Here is a 19889-nt window from a genome sequence, read left to right on the forward strand (position 1 = left end):
AAGGATCATCTGACACTGAAGACTGGAGTAATGGCTGCCTAAAATTCAGCTTTGTATCACAGGAATAAATTACATGTTAAAATATATGCACATTGAAAAAAATTATTTTAAATTGTGATAATATTTCAAAAAATAAATTTAAAAGTATAGTATACAAGTATTAATAGAACCGAGCTCGAGCTCGATTATTAGGTGAGAACCAGAGCCATTATAAACCTAAATATACTTGACTGAATTAAATAAATTGAAAAGTATAGTGTAGTAGTAGTAATAGAATATAACCGCGCTAAAAAAAATGACCCTGAGCGCGGCACGGGAGTATCTGTTCCATGCTCTGGCACGGTTAGCGCTCACACTGCATGCGTACCACGCCTGAGCCCAACAGAACCGGGCTAAACAAACTGCTCCTGAGCGCGGCACGGGACGCTCACACTAGTCAAACGAACCAGGCTTTGGGGGCAGTTCAAAACACCTAGTGTGAGTACACCCTAACTGTTTTCACTGTATTTTTGATCAAATGAATGCAGCCTTGGTGAACAGAAGAGACTTCTTTCAAAAACATTTAAAAATATTACCGATCCCTTATCGACCCAATTATTTAATAGTACTGTACATCACCAACGAGCATACACATTAAAGTGAAAGTAAATCTGAGACAAAACATTTACTAGCATTATAATTTTTGACATTGTTCATGTTCATTATGATTTAGTAATAGTCTCTTTTTTTGTGGCCCATTAATCTCCCTGCCTCAGCATCTATCTGAGCAGCTCTGGTTCTGCCCGGCTGCTGATGGTGACATTTGATGGCATTTGCTCACAGCGTGTAATCATTAGTGCACTGCTGTGAATGCAAATGCACCACTGACAAGGAACAGGAAAGGTTAGAAAGAACCCTATCAATTTATATTAACAGATGGTCGCAATCATTATATTTCATGATCAACAGGTGTCATCTTGAATGTGAACTTACACCTGGGCAGAGGCACCTGCAGCTGTACTGTACGTACTGTGCTTGCTTGTTCTTGTATTTAGTATTATTATGTAATTCAAAGCTTAGAATTGCAATTTGTTTGCACTCCACAGAATTATAAGATAAGGGGTTGTTGTCTACACCAGACCAAGTTAATAATGCTGCTTGCAAATGTTCATTGGAACTATGGTTTTGGGAAGCACCTAATCTTAGAGCTATGTTTGTTATGGCAGAACTTGCTGCTTCTAATGCTGCTTTTGGGAAAGGCACCCCTGGTTAGACCTATTAGACAGCTTTGGCAGCCAACCAGATAACTACCTTAAGCTGATATGACCTGTAATGTGTGCAATATTTACCTACTATAGTAGTCTGCCAAATATATTTCTAGAAAATAAGATGGCATATGAGGACATCACCTGAGATGATGGCGTTTATATTTCTACAAGAGAACCTGTAAATCATGATTCTCCAAAATTTAAAGGCTATGTAATTACAATATTGAAATTCTTTTTGGTTGTCCATGAACATTAAATGTTTATTTGTGTTTGGATTTGTTTAGAGCTTGTTTACAGGGTGTCTGAATAGTGATAGCTGTTGTTTGGGAGGCTGAATAACACCTGCAACTAGAGTGGCATGCTTATCCAATAAGGAGTTTAGTCAAGGATGCTCATCTGAGTCAAACATGCTGAAGTAATTAGTAGACCACCTCTTGTCTTTCTCTCTGTCTCTTCCTGAAGCAGTAGTCATACTGAATGTTTATAGTAGCTCCCAGAGGCGTACTGCAAATCGTTGGGGCCCCTGAGATCCATGAAAACCATCTGCATCAGTGTGAAATAGTTTTGCTGGAAATAGAAAGTGATGTTATTTTAGACAATTCTTTTCTTTTCATTCATCCATTTATGTGCTAAATTGTTTTCTTTTTTTGAAAAAACTATCACATAAAATCAGGATTATATAAGACTGTATGGCTGCAGAAAATTTAACTTTGTTTACACAGAAAGAAATTACATTTTTTAAATATAGATTTTGCTAAGGTTCATGTACCTTTTTTGTCATGCTTGAGATTAATTTTGAGAAATGTAAAATGTGAAGAAAATATTATTATTGTATTTAATTTCCAATTAAATTGTAATTTTGTCAAATTATGTATTATACAAAGGAATCAGTCATTTAATTCACAAAATGTTAATTTACACCACAGGATGCTCTTAAACATAATACACCATTTGGAATGTGGTGGAAATGGTACTGCGGTGGGAATTACTTAAAGCAATTCTCCCTTTGTCTAGGTATAAACAATGACAAATTAAATAAAAAGTGAAAAAAAAGTGACCAAGTATGGTGACCCATTTAATCCACCCAAAGTGCACACACACAGCAGTGAACACACACACCATGAACACACACCCGGAGCAGTGAGCAGTCATTTATGCTGCGGCGCCCGGGGAGCAGTTGGGGGTTCGGTGCCTTGCTCAAGGGCACCTCAGTCGTGGTATGCCGGCCCGAGACTCGAACCCACAACCTTAGGGTTAGGAGTCAAACTCTCTAATCAATAGGCCACAACTTCCCCCAAATAAACACAGAACGAGCCAGCCAGGAGTCGAACCTAGAATCTTCTGATCCGTAGTCAGACACATTATCCATTGTGCCACTGGCCCACCATCAATAAACTAGTGAGCGTGTGAAAATTCTGTTTTAAGAGACGTGTATTTTGAAAAAATACCGTGCATTTAGACTGCCAACGTGCAGCATTTAAAAGTCTGTGTAAACACACTGTGTATTTGCCTTTTTATGCACCTTCTGTGAAGTTATATTGTTCTAGATTTAACCTTAAAAACATACGATATAAAGAATAAAACACAAACCCAAATTTGGCTCATTAGTTCATATGGGGGCCCCTGTGGATCAAAGGGATGTTCCATATGCCAAGCGTAGCTCCATAGACGGTAGTTGAAGTTTTTGTGGAACATGTATATAGTAAAGAGTCAAGGTTATTGAGTTTTGTTAGTTTTCATTCTTCTCGTAGAACATATGTTGGATTTCAAACCTGAGCTCCATGAATTTGATATTCCAGATGTTTGTGTGAGTGACGGTCTCTCCTGAGGAAGAGCAGTTTTGGCCTTGGGGAACTGGCTCCATTCATCTTGTGTGTGAAGGAGGCAGAATGTAACTACAATATAAGGTTTTATTCCCCGTTCTCTTCATACAGCATCAATAAATTACATTATTGGGATCAATAAAGTATCTTATCAGGATCAATAGGGTATCATATGTTGTTCTAGGTGAACAAGCTGACAAAGGCAGTCAGGAAAAATTACTTTTTCATGTTGAGAAAGTGTGACAAAATAGAGAGTAAGAATAGGAGTGATATGATTATAAAATAATGAATGAACAGAAGTCTGTTGTGTTTGCCATTGCGTAACCTTGATGTTTTTCCCCTCAATAACAACAGAATATGTGTACGTTTCTGCCTGTCAGAATGAACAGGATACTGTATGTGAGTGTGAGTCTTCCAGGTCTTGATCTTTGTGACTGCTTCAATCTGAGCCCCTACTGAGGGCAGAATTACCCAAGTGTGTGCAGTCCTGTGATAACAGCTAGTGGTGTGTGTGTGTGTGTGTGTGTGTGTGTGTGTCTGTGTGTGATGTTTCTGAGACCGCACTCCTTCGTCATCTAAGAGTTATCAGCTGTCATTGTGTATGCAGTCTGACAGCATGCACTGTGTTTTCTCTCTGATTTGTGCTTAAGTTGGTTTACTGCAGAACATGCCTTTAAAATTGACTTACAATCTTTATACTAACAGACACAGGTTTCTGCTAGTGTGATCAAAGCTATGAGAAAATAATTTATGTCTTAAATGTGTTCTCTCCTGCAGGACCCTGTGTATGGGAAAGGAAAACTGGCTGAGATTCAGGGACTCATTCTAGGGATGCTAGAAACCTTCAACTATGAACAGGTAGTGTGTGTGTGTGTGTGTGTGTGTGTGTTTGTGTGTGTGTGTGTGTATGGTTTATTAGGACACAAATGTGTATAATGACATGGGTACTACAACATAAACATGGTTTATGAGGACACTTCCTGTGTCCCCGTAAAACAAAAGGCTTAAAAAACATACAAAATGCTGTTTTATGAAATTCAAAAATTGGCAGTAGTTTTCTGTAAGGGGTAGGTTTAAGTGTTGGGCGATAGAAAATACAGTTTGTACAGTATAATAAACATTACACCTACGGAGAGTCCCCATAAACCACAAATGCAATAGTGTGTGTGATCATAATAATTGCATGTTTTTTTTATTTATTTATTACTGTTCTGCTATTTCACGTAACAGATGTTTACTTATATCCCACAAGACAAAATAATAACTGAATTACCAAATTACAGAACTACCAAATTTTGCTATATGTTTGATTGCATCATATAATAATTGCTGTTAATAGTGTTCATCGTCTGTTTGATTACGTCTTCAATTGATTTTTTTCATACATTTCTGCAATATGTACATTAAATGACAGTCACCACTGATAAGCTACTACTAAATATTATAGAAACTTAATTTTCTGTAAATTTGCTTTGCAACAATTTGTATCGTGAAAAGCACTATACAAATAAACTTGAATTTAAATTAATTGAATTGAATTGAATTCATAACAATGACCCCATTCAGAAGTTTACATACGCTTGATTCTTGATACTGTGTTGTTACCTGGATGATCCACAACTGTTTTTATGTTTTGTGATAGTTGTTCAGGAGTCCATCTTTGTCCTAAGCAGTTCAGCTGCCCACTTTTTATCAGGAAAATCCTCCAGGTCCTGCACGTGTTAGTTTTCCAGCATCTTCTGCCATTTTGAACCTTTTCCAGTAGTGACTATATGAATTTGAGGTTCCATTTTTTTTCCACACTGAGGACAATTAAGGGACTCATACACAACTATTATAAAATGTGGAAACATTCGCTGATGCTCCAGATCGTGACATGATTTAACATGGGGAGTTTAAACTTTTTGAATTGGATGAACGGGTAAATTGTACTTATTTTGTCTTCTGTGAAACATCTAAGTATTTGATGTAGCTTCTTAAGAGCAGTACAGAATGAAAATATATGATCTTTAAACAAAATAAGAAACATTTACACATCATCATCTTGTTCGAAAGTTCACGCCCCTGTTTCGCATCATTGGGAGGTGCTTTGTTGAGATCACATGGCCAGCTGAATACTACTGGGTTTATCTCAGTAACTGCCCCTTTCACTCACATAATAAATTATTCATGGCCTGTTTTCAAGTGCATATTTCTACAGCAGCATCAGTAAACAAAAACCCATCACCGTACCATGGTGTCACCACATTTTTTTATTTTTTTATTAATTGATTTATTTATTAATTTATTGTCGGGGTAGTAAAGGGTTTGTGAGGTGTTGATACACAGCTTGATTCACAAGATGAATTGTTAAATATGTCCATAGTATAGCTACCCTTAATGCTTCATTCATGTCTTACTTTCATACTAATTGCACTCTTGCTGGCTTCAGACAGCAGCGTAGACAGACACATCATTTAGCTCTGTTAAATTATAATGAGAGCTTCTCTTACTGTTCACACAGCTGAAGCAACAGCAGCTAAGTTCACAGGGTTTTATGTGATAATTGGAATGAGATGTGGAGGTGAGATCCTTTGAAAAAAAAAAAAATTAAAACTTTTATGCCTATCTTATCTTGTCTTATCTTATTTTGCTTTTCAATGTGTCTTGATTCTTGGTTTAAGAATCTTTTAGACATTTGAACTGGAAAACAAGTCAAAAAAGCAAAAAAGTGATGTAGAAAACTTTTGCAGTGTGATCAGAGGGTACAGTAAAAATTCCATATTCTAGTTAAAAGTTTATTTTTTATTTTTTGAATTAATGAATGATTGAAAGAATTAAAAGTAATGAAGATCTTTTGGAAGATTTGTTTTCAGACTTGCTGGTATACATTTAGCAAATTTTGTTGGTATTTATTGATTGATCAGCAGAAAAAAAGCCTGTACCTACTACCTACTTATAAAGAAACCAGTTTCTAATGCCAGTGGTTTTAATTTGACCAGTAATCTATACTATAAATATTGGTATAAATATTAATAAAATAAATATTCTGCTTCAAACTATTAAGAGAGTTTGGATGTTTCAGCAATTTTCATAAAAACAGCACAGTGATGGGTCATGCGTGCACACACACACGCACACACACACACACACACACACACACACACACACACACACACACACACACACACACACACACACACACAAATACTGTACCTTTTCAATCCCACTTAATAGCTTTTAAGGGATTCTCGCCCTTTAGAGGAACTGTCATTCTTAACTTATTCCAGCTTATCCTCACAGCTGCTTTAATCAGGTCAGTTGAGGGTGGAGTGTTATGAGAGCTCATTAATGGCTGTTTCTTCATTAATTAACAAGTGCGTAATTGAAGCAGCTCTCTGGAGGTCTTAGGACCCGTAATGGTTATCAGTGGCATGCACACATACACCCTACAGTTTTGCTTAATGAACAACGAAATACTTTCCCATAAATAGTTTCCCCTCATCTCAAGCCCTCACACAACTTCCTTTAAAGCTGCCTGAAAACTTCTGAAGCATTAATTCTTATTTGTGTTTGCGTTATTATATTGTAGCAACTGGATTAAATTCCTCCCTCTTTTCGGCTTTGCTTGTTATTTTCTGAAAGTCAAGACAAAAGAAACAAGAATAAAGAGACTTTGATGTCTGAAATTCAACCGAACTTGTCTGACACTTATTGACATCTTTTTGCAATGCTAATTTCTTTTATAGATTTTTGTTTATTAGTGTAGAGTTGCTTTCTTCAGCTTAGTGTCACCTATAGGCTAATTGCATCCAGAAATTTGCATCAGACTTCAGTGTGTTCCCTTTTATACCTTTCTATTCTATATTTGACAAAATAAATGCTAAATCAAGCTGTTACTTTTGAGAACTGAACCTTGAAATGGTGTTTTCTTTGGCCATAGTGTACATTAATCATCTGGTGCAGTATGAGTTGAACCGCAGACTTTTAGTATGCTGCACAATTCTTTGAAGCCTTTGAAATCCATTAGCCCTGTTGCTGGAAGTTGTGCAAGCATGTGAAGCACGTCAGAAACAGAATGATTTGCTTCTCCTGTTGCTGAGCTCCTGTCATGCTACTAAAAATGAAAGTATTTTGCCATTTTATCTCTGTTTCACTTGCTCTGTCTGTGGAAGTAAGTGTGTGTCAGTGTATGTTTGCACTCTCTCTTCCATAACCAATGGGAATTTGCAGCTTGTCATTCAAAGGAAATAACGAGCAAGGCAAGAATAGCACCTGACCCCCCACCCCACACACACACACATTTTCCCCATGCTTTTGAGACTCTCCTCTTGGAATCACTGAAGTAAACAATAAGCAGCCACAAAATTTAGATGTAAATTACACACACGTAAATACACACACTTGAACAATCTTGTCAAAAGCTTGTCCTGGCATACATTTCAACACAGACTTTGTAATTTACCCCAATAGCTGATGAAACATTTTGAAATGCATCTCCAATCATCAGAAATGTCTGTCGGAATTAAATGTGCTTCCTGATATGTGTGTTTGTGTGTATTACTCAAAATGCTGCACTAACAGCAAAATGAAATAACATACATCATGCCTGCCTCTCTCTCTCTCTCTCTCTCTCTCTCTCACTCTCACTCTCACTTTCTCTCCTTCTCTCCCAATCTTCAGTCTTTTTATCTGACCTTGCTGAAATTTGTTGCCTCTGGTGAGGAGACTGTGTAGATTAACAGAGATTCTTCCACTCCTGAAAATAAACTGAACCAAGTTAATGTCAGCTCAAGCTCAAGTGTTAATCCATTTCACAAATTTCAAAAGATATTTGATTGTGATAGAAAAGAAACGTTTAAGGGAGTAGAAATGGCATTTTTTTCCCCTTTAGATTCTGAGTCGTTTCACATGCCTCATTGGTTTGAGTCCTGATCATTTGTATATAATTAATATATTATCATTCGTTATGGGGAAATTCTTCCATTGCCTGTGGTTGTGGATGAATAAATGTGTTCCCTCATGAATTAAACTGAAATAGGATAGTTGACACACAACTTAAAAATTATTACTTTTTTTAACATCAAGATGTTATGTTAAAACATAAGGAAAGTTGTATAATGTTAGAAACTGTAGCTGTTCATCATTTCCTGTAATCTGTTTAGAAAAATTAAATATGATGGCTTTCATGCCTTTTAGCATTTTCCATCCTTGTGTAAGGGGAAAATCTTTCAAATGTATTTAGATATGGTAAAATGCATTTGGTATTAGACGCTTATTTGTAGTTGAAAGCATAACAAATCCAAAAGTATATAACACTGTACATGTGCTATGGATGTGTAGATCTTTGTGTAGATGCCACTGTACATGTGCCATTTCTGCTGAAAAATGCTGCAGTTTCTGCAAAGTTCTAAGTATGCTTATATGCAGGTGTTCTACTTACAGTATAACTGTTCTGAAGTTATAAACTTAATTGTTCACCTAAAAAAAGAAAATTCCCTCATAAAAATTCATTTTTTCTTGTAGCACAAATGAACATACTTTTATATTCTTTAATCAGTGTTGTCAATCCAACCAAACTTTAACACATTAAAAAGTACAAAAAGGATCCGCATTAGTACAAGTTTTTGCCTCTTACAGTACAGACATAGAGTGCAGTATAATGGTGTATGGCAAGACATTTTTGAGAAGAGAAGGGGGATGTTGAGTCAGGAAACTTCACAGCCTAGACTCAAACCTGTTCCATCTGAATGAGCAGAATTGTGGAGCATGTGTGCCGACCTCTGTGCCATAACTCTGTGTTTTTTTTTTTCTTTAAACCTTTGCAGTGGTTTACTTTACTTCTCCTTTCTCTCTCTCAGACGTTGTTGGAGACGACCACAAATCTGTTGAATTCAGATCTTCACTGGTCTCTGTCACACCTACGCAAGGCGGTCAGTAGAGGGCTTCACCCAAGACAGTACCACTGCAACATCTGCTTACAGCAGTACAAGAGACGGCAAGAGAGCGAGGAGGAGATCATTATCTTCAGGTACACACACACAAAAAAAACTGATTCATTTCACATTCTTTTTTTTCTTTGTCATTTTTAATGTGTTAATTTATTTATATATATATAGTTAAATACATTTACTGTAAAAAAAAAAAAAAAATTGGGGCTGTCACAATATACATTTTTACTACACTGTTATTGTGGCTAAAATAATTTATGATAACTATATTATTGTGTTATCTATACAAATTCTTAAAAAAAAAAACAAGTAACTAAATAATGCTATCAGTCAAATTTATCTTTCCATTTGTTTACTTTGTGTTTTCCTTTTTGTTGGCCAATGAATGTAACACAAAATATAAGTTTAGAAAGGTGAAGAGATTTTGTGACCATAACTGTACAAAAGATGTACTAAAAGAACTTTACTGTGGATCAACACTTCCTGCAGACTGGGGTTTCTAACATCCCTCCTTGGCAAGCTGACTTTTTTCAGCTGCAGGTAGAATGTCTGGTCTTCTCCTCCAGTGATTTTATGTGGCAGTAGTAGCTCCACACTGCACCTTCTACCTTTTTTTCCAGCTTATGACGGGTACCAACCAGTGTTAAAGGAATACTCCACCCCAAAATGAAAATTTTGTCATTAATCACTTACCCCCATGTTGTTCCAAACCCGTAAAAGCTTTGTTCATCTTTGGAACACAATTTAAGATATTTTGGATGAAAACCGGGAGGCTTGTGACTGTCCCATAGACTGACAAGTAAAATACACTGTCAAGGTCCAGAAAAGCATAAAAGACGTTGTCAGAATAGTCCATCTGCCATCAGTAACGTAAAATTATGAAGCAATGAGAATACTTTTTGTATGCTAAGAAAACAAAAATAACATCACCGTAGTGCCATTACCCTCTTCTGTGTCAGCCGCGACATAAGTATTTGTTTTTTTCTACGTGTATTTACGCTTTGATTTGAACGAAAACAGCACATCTGTGCAGCGCGGCTAACACTGAAGAACATACGCTGCTTGCGTTTAGTGGATGTTCTCCAAAATGGCGCTACAGTGATGCGGAGAGACATGGAGGAGACGAATTGTTGAATAAAGTCATTATTTTTGTTTTTTCTGCGTACAAAAAGTATTCTTGTTGCTTCATAACGTTACGGTTGAACCACTGATGGCAGATTGACTATTCTGACGATGTCTTTTATACTTTTCTGGACCTTGACAGTGTCAGTTAACTTGCCAGTCTATGTGACAGTCACAAGCCTCCCGGTTTTCATCCAAAATATCTTAAATTGTGTTCCGAAGACAAACGAAGCTTCTACAGGTTTGGAACGACATGGGGGTAAGTGATTAATGACAAAATTTTCATTTTGGGGTGGAATATCCCTTTAAGGTGCAATAAACCAACCACTCTTTGGAAGTATCAACCAGATCTTTACTGGTGCTGGATTATTTACAGTATTATCGTAAGTGTAATATTAACGTGATATCAATATTTAATTTCTTAAATATCATGGTTATTGTGAGACCTCTATTATAAATATTAGCATTATATCTGCCATTGGTCGCCCTGTTCTGATTCCATATTTGAGTCCCATATTTCTTACTTAAACGAACTGTTGTAGCACTCTGCCCAAACTTACTACACAAACAGACCAGGATTAGCGTCATTCTGAACTCTTATTTCATGTGTAGCTGTGGACACCTGTACCACTGCCAGTGTCTTCAGCGTAAAGAAGTGGGTGTTTTGAGCGAGAGGCAGTACTCGTGGAGCTGCTACAAATGCACATCCAATCAGGGCTCGCGGCCAGCGGACAGATCCAGCGAAGAGAGCTCTCGATCACGCTCCACTTCTCTGGCACAGGTCAGTCGGTCACATTTCACAATCAATGTGTTCACCCAAATCTGAAGATTCTGGCATATTTTACTCACCCCAGTGTGCTTCTAAAGAATCTCATTTTTCTATGGACGACAATATTGCTTACAAGTTCATACTGCCCATGTCAGTCAAGCCCCAAAATGGGGAAAAAAAACACCATGAAGGTGTTCGCATCTACAGAGAGTTCCCATTAAAGGCGATACGACTTTTAAAGTGCTTTCATATGCATGCAGGGTGTGTGTATTATCCACGCTAATTGGATCTCTGTTAGGTGGCAGTGATGTATGTAAATGGCATGCAAATGGCTTTCTCTGCATGCAGCTGTATTAGTCATAACCCTAGAAGGCTGATGGCAGCAGGCACAAAAGTGAGCAATGCTAGTGTCCCTAATCACAGAGGTGTCCAACCAGTGTGATTAGAGTATTTGTATAACTGCGTAAACAAAGCAGCTGAAAAAGCTGCCTTGACCTTGAACACACAGCCCATAATTCCTGCTGATTGAATCGGCACCGCTCCTTAAAAATTAATGTTACATTTCTGTAAGTGTGACGGTTAGTGATGTACTGTAAATTAAATAATATATATAAAAGTAAGGTGAAAGTGCTGGATTAATGGGTCAGTGATGTGTTAATCTAATAATTTATTCAAAAATACAGGCAAATGCAATTCATACATGTTAGTAGTAACATAAAATAAAATAGTAACATAAAATTTAAATAAGTATATATATAAATTACGGCAGCACCGAATTTCGGCCGAAAAAAAAATTCCAGCCAAAAAGGCAATTAGGGGTGCACCGAAATTTCGGTCGCCGAAAATTTCGGCCGAAAATGGCATTATCGGTTTCGGGCCGAAATAAAAAGTCCAGCCGAAAATGTCAACCGAAAATGAATGTCAACCGCGCCCCTCCCATCCGTGCGCTAGCGCTTGGGTTTCACTCACAGTCAAGCTGTTATCACTCGTCACCCACCCCTCCCCTCCGTGCTCAAGCAGGTTTCACTCACATTATTTCGACGAAGAGAAAAAGCAGCGAGTGCGTGAAATGACACAAAAAGAGCTGACGGAGAATGAAACATCTGGTGAAGGAAGAGACTCGACGGGGAGCGGACCGCAAACGGTGCCCGAGAAACGGTCACATACAAGTGAGGAGGCGTACACTCCCTCACTTTCTGAGATGTTTGACGAAATTTTACAGAGAAAGCACCCCAATTCGTAGCGGTGTTGAAACAAGCGCAGCCGCACAACAAATAGAGATGTATCTCTGGACTACTGGCGCGCAAACAAAGTGCAAGTAAATATTTGTTTACATGCAGCAACAGAATAGAGGCCCACTGCCATTCTGTGATTTGTGTGTGCAGTTATTCAGATAATTGTGGATTGTTTTTTTCCCCCACAAATGTTAAACTATTTTATTCAATGTAAGAAAACTTGAAGAATAATATTATTTATTTATTGTTAAAAAATATTTTAGGTTTTGTTATGTATCTGTAAGTGTTAATAAAAGTTTGATGATTATTCGATTGGTTTGTGATTTTTCATTTCAGATCCATTAAAAATTAAGCAATACGTTTTTAAAAGAAGCCATTTTCGGCTTCAGTTTCGGTTTTCGGCCAAGTGCATCCTAAATTTTCGGTTTCGGTTTCGGCCCAGAATTTTCATTTCGGTGCATCACTAATATATATATATATATATATATATATATATATATATATATATATATATATATATGTATATGTATATATGTGTATATGTATATATGTATATATGTGTATATGTGTATATATGTATATATATATATATGTATATATGTATGTATAGATATATATATATATATATATATATATATATATATATGTATGTATATATATATATATATATATATATATATATATATGTATATATATGTATGTATATATATATATGTATATGTATATGTGTATACATATATGTGTATTTGTATGTGTGTGTGTTTTTCAAATAACCTATGCTCACATTTGGATTCTCACTCCATCTCGTTCCTGCTCTCTCACTTCAGAATGTGAATATAATGTATGGCCTTAAAGGTAACATATATGGAAATATAACTCTTGATATAGGGCAATACTGTTTATGTCATATATAACATTTCCATATGCGAGTAATTAAAAGAATCTAATTCTTAATGATAAGCTTATTAGTAGTAGTAGTTAATTTTTTTTTTTTCCTAGAAAAATCTGTATTTTTAACAAAAGCTTCACTGCTGCTTAATATTTTAAAAACGTTTGTCTGGAAGATCAAAGTCATGTGGTGTGACCTACATGCAGAAGCATTAAACACATTAAAAAAACATAAAACAGCAAATGATATCATAGAGAGGACTGCTGCAGACCCTCTTGACAGATAATTTCACCTTTTTATGACCAGATGAAGGTAGTAAGGGTAGTTGGGAAATTATGATGACAGATCTATATTCGAGTCTGACTGTATCGCTGCACTTCTTTTATCATAATCCGTCAATCACATTCAACCTGTCACCTCATGTGTTTCAGACCAAAGTGACGTCTGCTCATCGTGGGATTGTAACAGAGGCTCATGGGAGAAAGGTAAGTGAGTGGAATTTCATTCTACAGCTACACTGGATTTGATTCGTTTAGGATGATTAAATCTTATGTTAGATGAAATAAAGGTTCTGTTTTAAATTGTTTTATATTTATATTGTCAATTCATTTAGCCACAAACTTAATTGCCATTTAATTGTATTTAGATTTAGTTTGTTTCTGGTATTAGACCTTTACAATAAACAGTTTTAATATTGTGTTGCATTTTTTCTTTTCTATGACTGACTCAGTTCAGCACTTTTAGAGGTGCCTCATTGCTCTACTTCAGCTAGACGGAGAATCATAGCTCTTTTTCACTCTTGCCTTTTGTGTGTTCATTCATCCATGAAACGTAAATGGCTTTTTCCCTGCTGGTTCAAAGCAAATTAGCTTGCTTATGATTGCATTACACTCTCTCCTTACTTCCATGGATTTGTTTACTGGCAGGAATGGAGTGAAAAAACAGTCCTTCTTTGTCTGTCTGTCACTTTCTTTCTTTCCGTCTCTCTCATCCACATTTCTGTCTCTGGGTTCTCACTCTTTTGGAGCCATTCTCTTTCTCTCTCTTCATTGAGCATTCATTGCCTGTCGGTCAAGAGACTTGGCGTTTTATGCAATGTGACAGTGAGCCTTAAAGACAAGACAGGAAGTGACATGAACCTTTTGACCTATTCCTCTTCTCCAGCATCCCTGCGTCCTCTCTCTCCTTCAGTAAACCCTCAGCCATTAGCATCACTAAGCACTATGTTATCTGTAACAGGCAAAATTCAGCACTTTTCTTCCCATCCAAGTTTTCAGGAACTATACCTGTGGGGGGCTTTTGCTTTAATTAACACTTGTAATTGTAATTCTTCAGAACTTCTGCATGCTAATGATAACAAGGCTGACAGGTTGAGACACAGCGCTTTCTCTCTCTCTCTCTCTCTCTCTCTCTCTCTCTCTCTCTACATTTCATCTTTGAATGCAGGAGAAACTGTTTCTTGGTTTTTGCAGGAGAAACTGTTTTTTACATGCGTAGATAAAGATTTACATGCTTGAATGTACTCAAACCCATAAAAAATGTCATACATGAAAGAAAAATTTATATTCAGGTAAAAAAAAAAAGAATAAAGATAATTACATGATATGCAGATTAAAGGGGTCATGTGATGCAGTTTCAGTTTTTGCTTTCTCTTTGGAGTGTTACAAGCTCTTTTTGCAAAAAGAAGATCTGTAAAGTTGCAAAGACTAAAGTCTCAAATCCAAAGAGATATTCTTTATTAAAGTTAGGATTCATCCACCCCACCCGAAACGGCTCGTTCTAACACACCCCCACATCTCAACGTCACTATGTGGGAAGATTTGCATAACACCCCCCCCAGATGTTCACGCAAAGAAAGAAGGCGTACCTTTTATTCTCATTGTATTATTGTTGTTCCCTCCGCCATGTCATATAGAGGCTGTGTGTTTCACTGTGAAAGCAAAACTACTTTGTTTGGCCTTCCAAAAGAGGATGATATCAGCTTCGTCATGCCTGGAGCTGATCCGTGCTGGTCGCTGAGGAAATACATCAACTTTGGACCGTGTTTTACCCGTTGCTCGTTTGTAAAATCTGCCGGCCGTGCCGTTCTCAAGCCTGCCAGCCTCTGCTCACTCTAGCCCGTGGCTCACTCTAGACCTCCGGCCCCTGCACTCTCAAGGCCTAGGTTTGTGACGCTGTTTCGTTGAGAAAGCGAAACTACTTTGCTTGGCCTTCCAAAAGACGACACGACTAGAAATCATGTTTATGTCACATTTATAATGGTTTTTATGTTTATGTCTCATCGCTCCGGCTGGACAGGGCATCACAATATATTAAGAGGCGTAACATTTCCATCACACGCTTGAGGTATTCGGCCAATCACAACGCACTGGATAGCAGGCCAATCAGAGCACACCTCACTTTTCAGAGCGATGAGCTTTGTAAAAATCGACGCGTTTCAGAAGGCGAGGCATAGAAGAGAAATAATAATGTACAGTATGTGGAAAATAATGTGTTTTTTTAACCTTAACCCTCTGGAGTCTAAGGGTATTTTTGGGGCCTGGAGAAGTTTTGTCATGCCCTGACATTTGTGCTTTTTTCAGTTTCTTATAAATATCTAAATGGCTAAAGTCTAATCTCACTGTAATCAGCACAAACTAGGCTATAATAATATGTGAGCAGCATGTATGTACATGATTGTGTTTTTGAGAAAAAATGTTATGCGTGGTTAGTGAAAAACTAAAAATGTTAAATCACTTGAATAAGGCAATAAAACACATACAGAAAATTGGTTCCCGGGACTTTTGAGAACTGGAGCTTGTAGCCTAGAATTTTTTTTTTCTAAATGATGTGAAAATCATCTTGTTTTACTCACTTACAGAAAACAATATATTGATTTAAATTTTCTACGACACTTTTTGTTGGTAAAAGTCATATGCGAGTAGGCGTCAACTATCATGAATACACACCTGAGAAGACAAAGGCCTGCATAATGAGCTGCATAATGAGCCATTCAGTCAGCTGTGTCACTGAGAGGGATGAGTTACAACAAAGAATGTGAGGACAAAATAAATGTATATAATTTTATGTTTGTAGTTTATTTAGAATATATTTAATTATCCCACAACATAATTTAATATTCACTTGTGAGTGCAGTTAAACAGTTTATTAGGAACAATCAAAGCTGACTTTCAAACTGAATTTTTTGCATCATTACTCCAGTCACACAATCCTTCAGAAATCCTTTTAACAATCTTATTTTCTACAAAAAAACATTTATTGTTATTATTATCATCATCATCATTATTATTATTATTATTAATATTGAAAAGAGTTGAGAATATTTTTTTTTCAGGTTTTTTAGGGGGGGTAAATTGAAAGAACAGCAATGTTTGTTACATTTGTTACAGTTACATTTATTGGTACATTTACATTATTTACATCAAGCTTTTGAATGGTATATTAGTGTGTATATTTTTATATAAACTAAATAATAACTAACAAAATTATAAAACTATACATGAAAAATAGTACAAAAAAATAAATAAAAGAAAGTCTAACTAGTAAAATGTTTACACGTTATGTGAAAACTAGTACAAGTATATAAATAAATAAAAACAGACTTACTCATGTTTATGATCTCTGCTGAATAAAGTGCTTCATTCTTTTTTCTGAGGAAATCCAAATCTCAAATCCTCAACCACATCACATCTTTTTGGGGTGAATTATGTCTTATTCCTCTCATCGCGAAGCAAACAGTAAAATAAAAAAAAACTTGAAGAACAGTCTCGCTGCGTTATCTTCTGTTGTGTGTGCGTATTCAAAAGCCGCGCGCTTCAGTGAAACATTTGAATCTCAAAAGCGCGCTCGGCGCGGGGGCGTGGTCGCATTAGAAGATAATGAAGGGAGACGTGAAAAAAACGGACATCGCGTTGTTTTCATATGGATTACTTTATCACAGAATATTTGTTTTCGGCAGCACTTGTTCAGTTTAAAAGTAGACATGTCAGGCTTTCTATAGATATCTCTCTCATGTCTCTTCGTTGAGTATTCACTGAGTTACAGTTCATTTTAATGACGCGTTTGTAACTGAAGATCAGCGCAGACAAAGGCTGCAGACAGCACTCCTTGTTTGTTATCTTTATTTTATAAGTGCACAAAATTTTGTTGTTATTATGTCCGTATACAAAAAAAAGGAGACCCTTTACAGATTCAATTGATGTATTGCTCTTAGTCTGTACGATCAAAACTGAAAGTGTAATTTAAGTTCTTTTCGGGGTTATCAGGAGAAAATACCCCAAAACGCGTATACGCGTTAATCGACTTCAGAGGGTTAAACCACATAAACACATTTCATTACACCAAATACACAAAATATTGTTCTTTTTAGCAGCATTATATGACCCCTTTAATTAATTGGATTGTTCACAATTAATTGCTGAGAAAAGTCCACAAATAAAAGTAATTCAGATATATTGTTGTGCCAGACAACAGTGACATTAGAAGTCAATATAATCTTTTTGCTTATATTTATTTTCAATTGTAATTTTATTTTAAATAATATATCATTTTATTCTTATATATTATTGAACTTACAGAACCTGCATTGCATTACTTTTCATTCAACCCAGGCTCATTGAAAAAAAATAAAAAATAAACGTGCCTGTGGTGAGATTTCTGCAGAATGATATTATTGCTTCCTGCACACTTCATGACACTTTCAAAGTGAAATGTCCAGTGACCCATCCAGCTGAATGTGAATGTGGCAGCATTTTACATTGGTTGTTGTATGTATTGCAGAAGTTTGAAAATGATATGTTCGATGATTGATGCCTAGTAAAGTTAATGCTCTATCGCATTTAAAAATAACATACCCCCCATCCTACACTAAACCGACCCTAAACCTCACTGCTAGTGTTAACAAGAATAAAGGTTAGATAAAAATGCATTTGCTAAAGCAACCATGCCATTTTATCTAGCTTCTACAAGCTCTTTTATCATGCCTCATGTTTCACAGACTCCTTCAAGTTCTTCATATCACAAGTCTAACCAGGTGAAGTACTGAGACTGTTTACTACATCAGAAAAGCTATATGGAGCTGGTTATATGATGCAAATGTGGAAATTTGTTATGCATATCAGAAATAAAAGTTGTTTGACTGCATTTAGTGTTTATTTCAGCTGGTAAATTGTATATTTTGTAGGGTGATCATACGTTCTCTTTTCTCTGGACATGTCCTCTTTTTGGACCTTAAAAAATGCGTCCGGCCTGGATGTCTTAATCGCCTGAAATGTCCGGGATTCGGTTGTTTTCTTAGTCCCGCTGCCACTGAATTTCTGATCATTGCCGCCTGCTCCCAAAACATGTGTTTTGCTCCCGCAATTTTTGTGTCCACATTCTAATATTGTATAATTTTGGTGCATCAGGGACCCGCTCTCAATATGGAGAGTATTTAAATCTCTTTTGAACGAGCGTTCACGCTGTTCACATTCACTTTCGATTTTGTGATCACACTCTGTGTAAAGGTAGCACATCTTACAAGATCAGATATTTGTCAGTGAGCTCAGGATCTGTTGAGCAGCAAATACTCCAGAATGGTCTTGTCAGTCATCTTATTCTTGACCTGTGATCAGTCAGATCTGACTCCTGCAGCTCTTGTTGGATGTAGGGTTGCCAAGTCCATGTTTTTTTCTACAGAATCTGGCTACTTTTAAACTGTTGTCATGGGTTTAATTTTCCAATAGGGTTAAAGGTTTGAAATATTGCATAAATTATATTTAAATGAAATGCTTGTATTGAAACAATTTGCATTGTACCTATGATAAAGTTTTCACTGACTTTTACATTAACTGTTCCCTCCTGGTGGAATGAACTGCCCAGCTCAATCTAAGCAGCTGAGTCCTTAATCATTTTCAAGAGACATCTTCATTTGACTCTCTAACTCTAGCTATCTCTATTCTAATGTTAATTCTAATTTTATCTGCTTGTCTTTTTTATTAAAAAACTTGACCCTCTAACATTTGCACTCTCTATTCAATTTCTGTTTTAACTATTTTATTTTTTCTGCTTAATTTCTTTTTATTTTTTATAAATAATGACCTTCTAAAAATAGCATTATCTATTCTTTTTCTGTTCTATTGACTTTTTATTTTTATTTAAAAAATGACCCTCTAACACTAGCATTCTTTTTCTATTCTATCTACTTGTATTCTTTTTATTTATTATAAAAACAAAACAAGCAAACAAACAAAAAAGACCTTGCTACGTAAACTGTGTTAGGCAAACTGAATATATATATATTTTTTTTTTTTTTTTTTTTGGCAGATCTTTAGAATTAGATCAGATGTTCTCTAAACAATTTCAACACCTTGTCTAGTTGGCTGAAATGCTTCCCTTCCTCCTGTCTCGAGGTGCAGAAAAGTGTCTTTTACTGTTTTTTTTTTGTTGTTGTTTTTTTTTTTAAAGGAATGAAATGCATTGAGCTATCAAAAAGTGTGTAATTGGTTTATTTAAATAAGTCATGTGTAAATAACGGATTTAATGAATGCTCCACCAAATTATCCTACCTTTCCCACAACACTGTCACGCAAAATTCACGTCCTCTAGCTCAGCGCCCTGCGAACAGAGCCAGCAGAAACAGCATGACAGTGTTCTTCTCCTTCTTTCTGCTGAAGGGAGGGCACAATAATTGCATTTACTCTTCTGCAGTGACAGTAGCATTTGTCTTTTGTGCCACTCAAAACCGACTCTGATTATATATAGAGACCCAGTGAGATAAAATGAGGATGCACTTGATTTAATTCTGGAACATTCTGTTGAAAACCGTCTCTGGGTGAAGTTTGGCAGATCTTTAGGCTGTGTGCTTGACTTCATGCCTTTGGGACTGGAGACGTCA

At 36.3% G+C, this 19889-nt stretch overlaps 1 protein-coding gene and 1 non-coding gene across 4 annotated transcripts in view; one reads left to right on the forward strand and one right to left on the reverse strand.

The window, feature by feature from the left end:
• LOC109054114 (vacuolar protein sorting-associated protein 8 homolog) overlaps nt 1-19889 on the forward strand; it is a 107861-nt gene that overhangs the window by 70383 nt on the left and 17589 nt on the right. For all 3 annotated transcript variants that reach the window (XM_042756933.1, XM_042756948.1, XM_042756938.1), the window contains 4 exons: nt 3848-3928; nt 8911-9080; nt 10735-10903; nt 13447-13500. In XM_042756933.1, the coding sequence (XP_042612867.1) occupies nt 3848-3928; nt 8911-9080; nt 10735-10903; nt 13447-13500 (474 nt within the window). The remainder of the gene's footprint in view (nt 1-3847; nt 3929-8910; nt 9081-10734; nt 10904-13446; nt 13501-19889) is intronic.
• On the reverse strand, nt 2558-2630 carry trnar-acg. The gene has a single exon. It is a non-coding gene; the product is annotated as a tRNA-Arg (tRNA).

The sequence above is a fragment of the Cyprinus carpio genome, chromosome A1 (genome assembly GCF_018340385.1).
Source record: "Cyprinus carpio isolate SPL01 chromosome A1, ASM1834038v1, whole genome shotgun sequence".
Taxonomy (NCBI): Eukaryota; Metazoa; Chordata; class Actinopteri; order Cypriniformes; family Cyprinidae; genus Cyprinus; species Cyprinus carpio.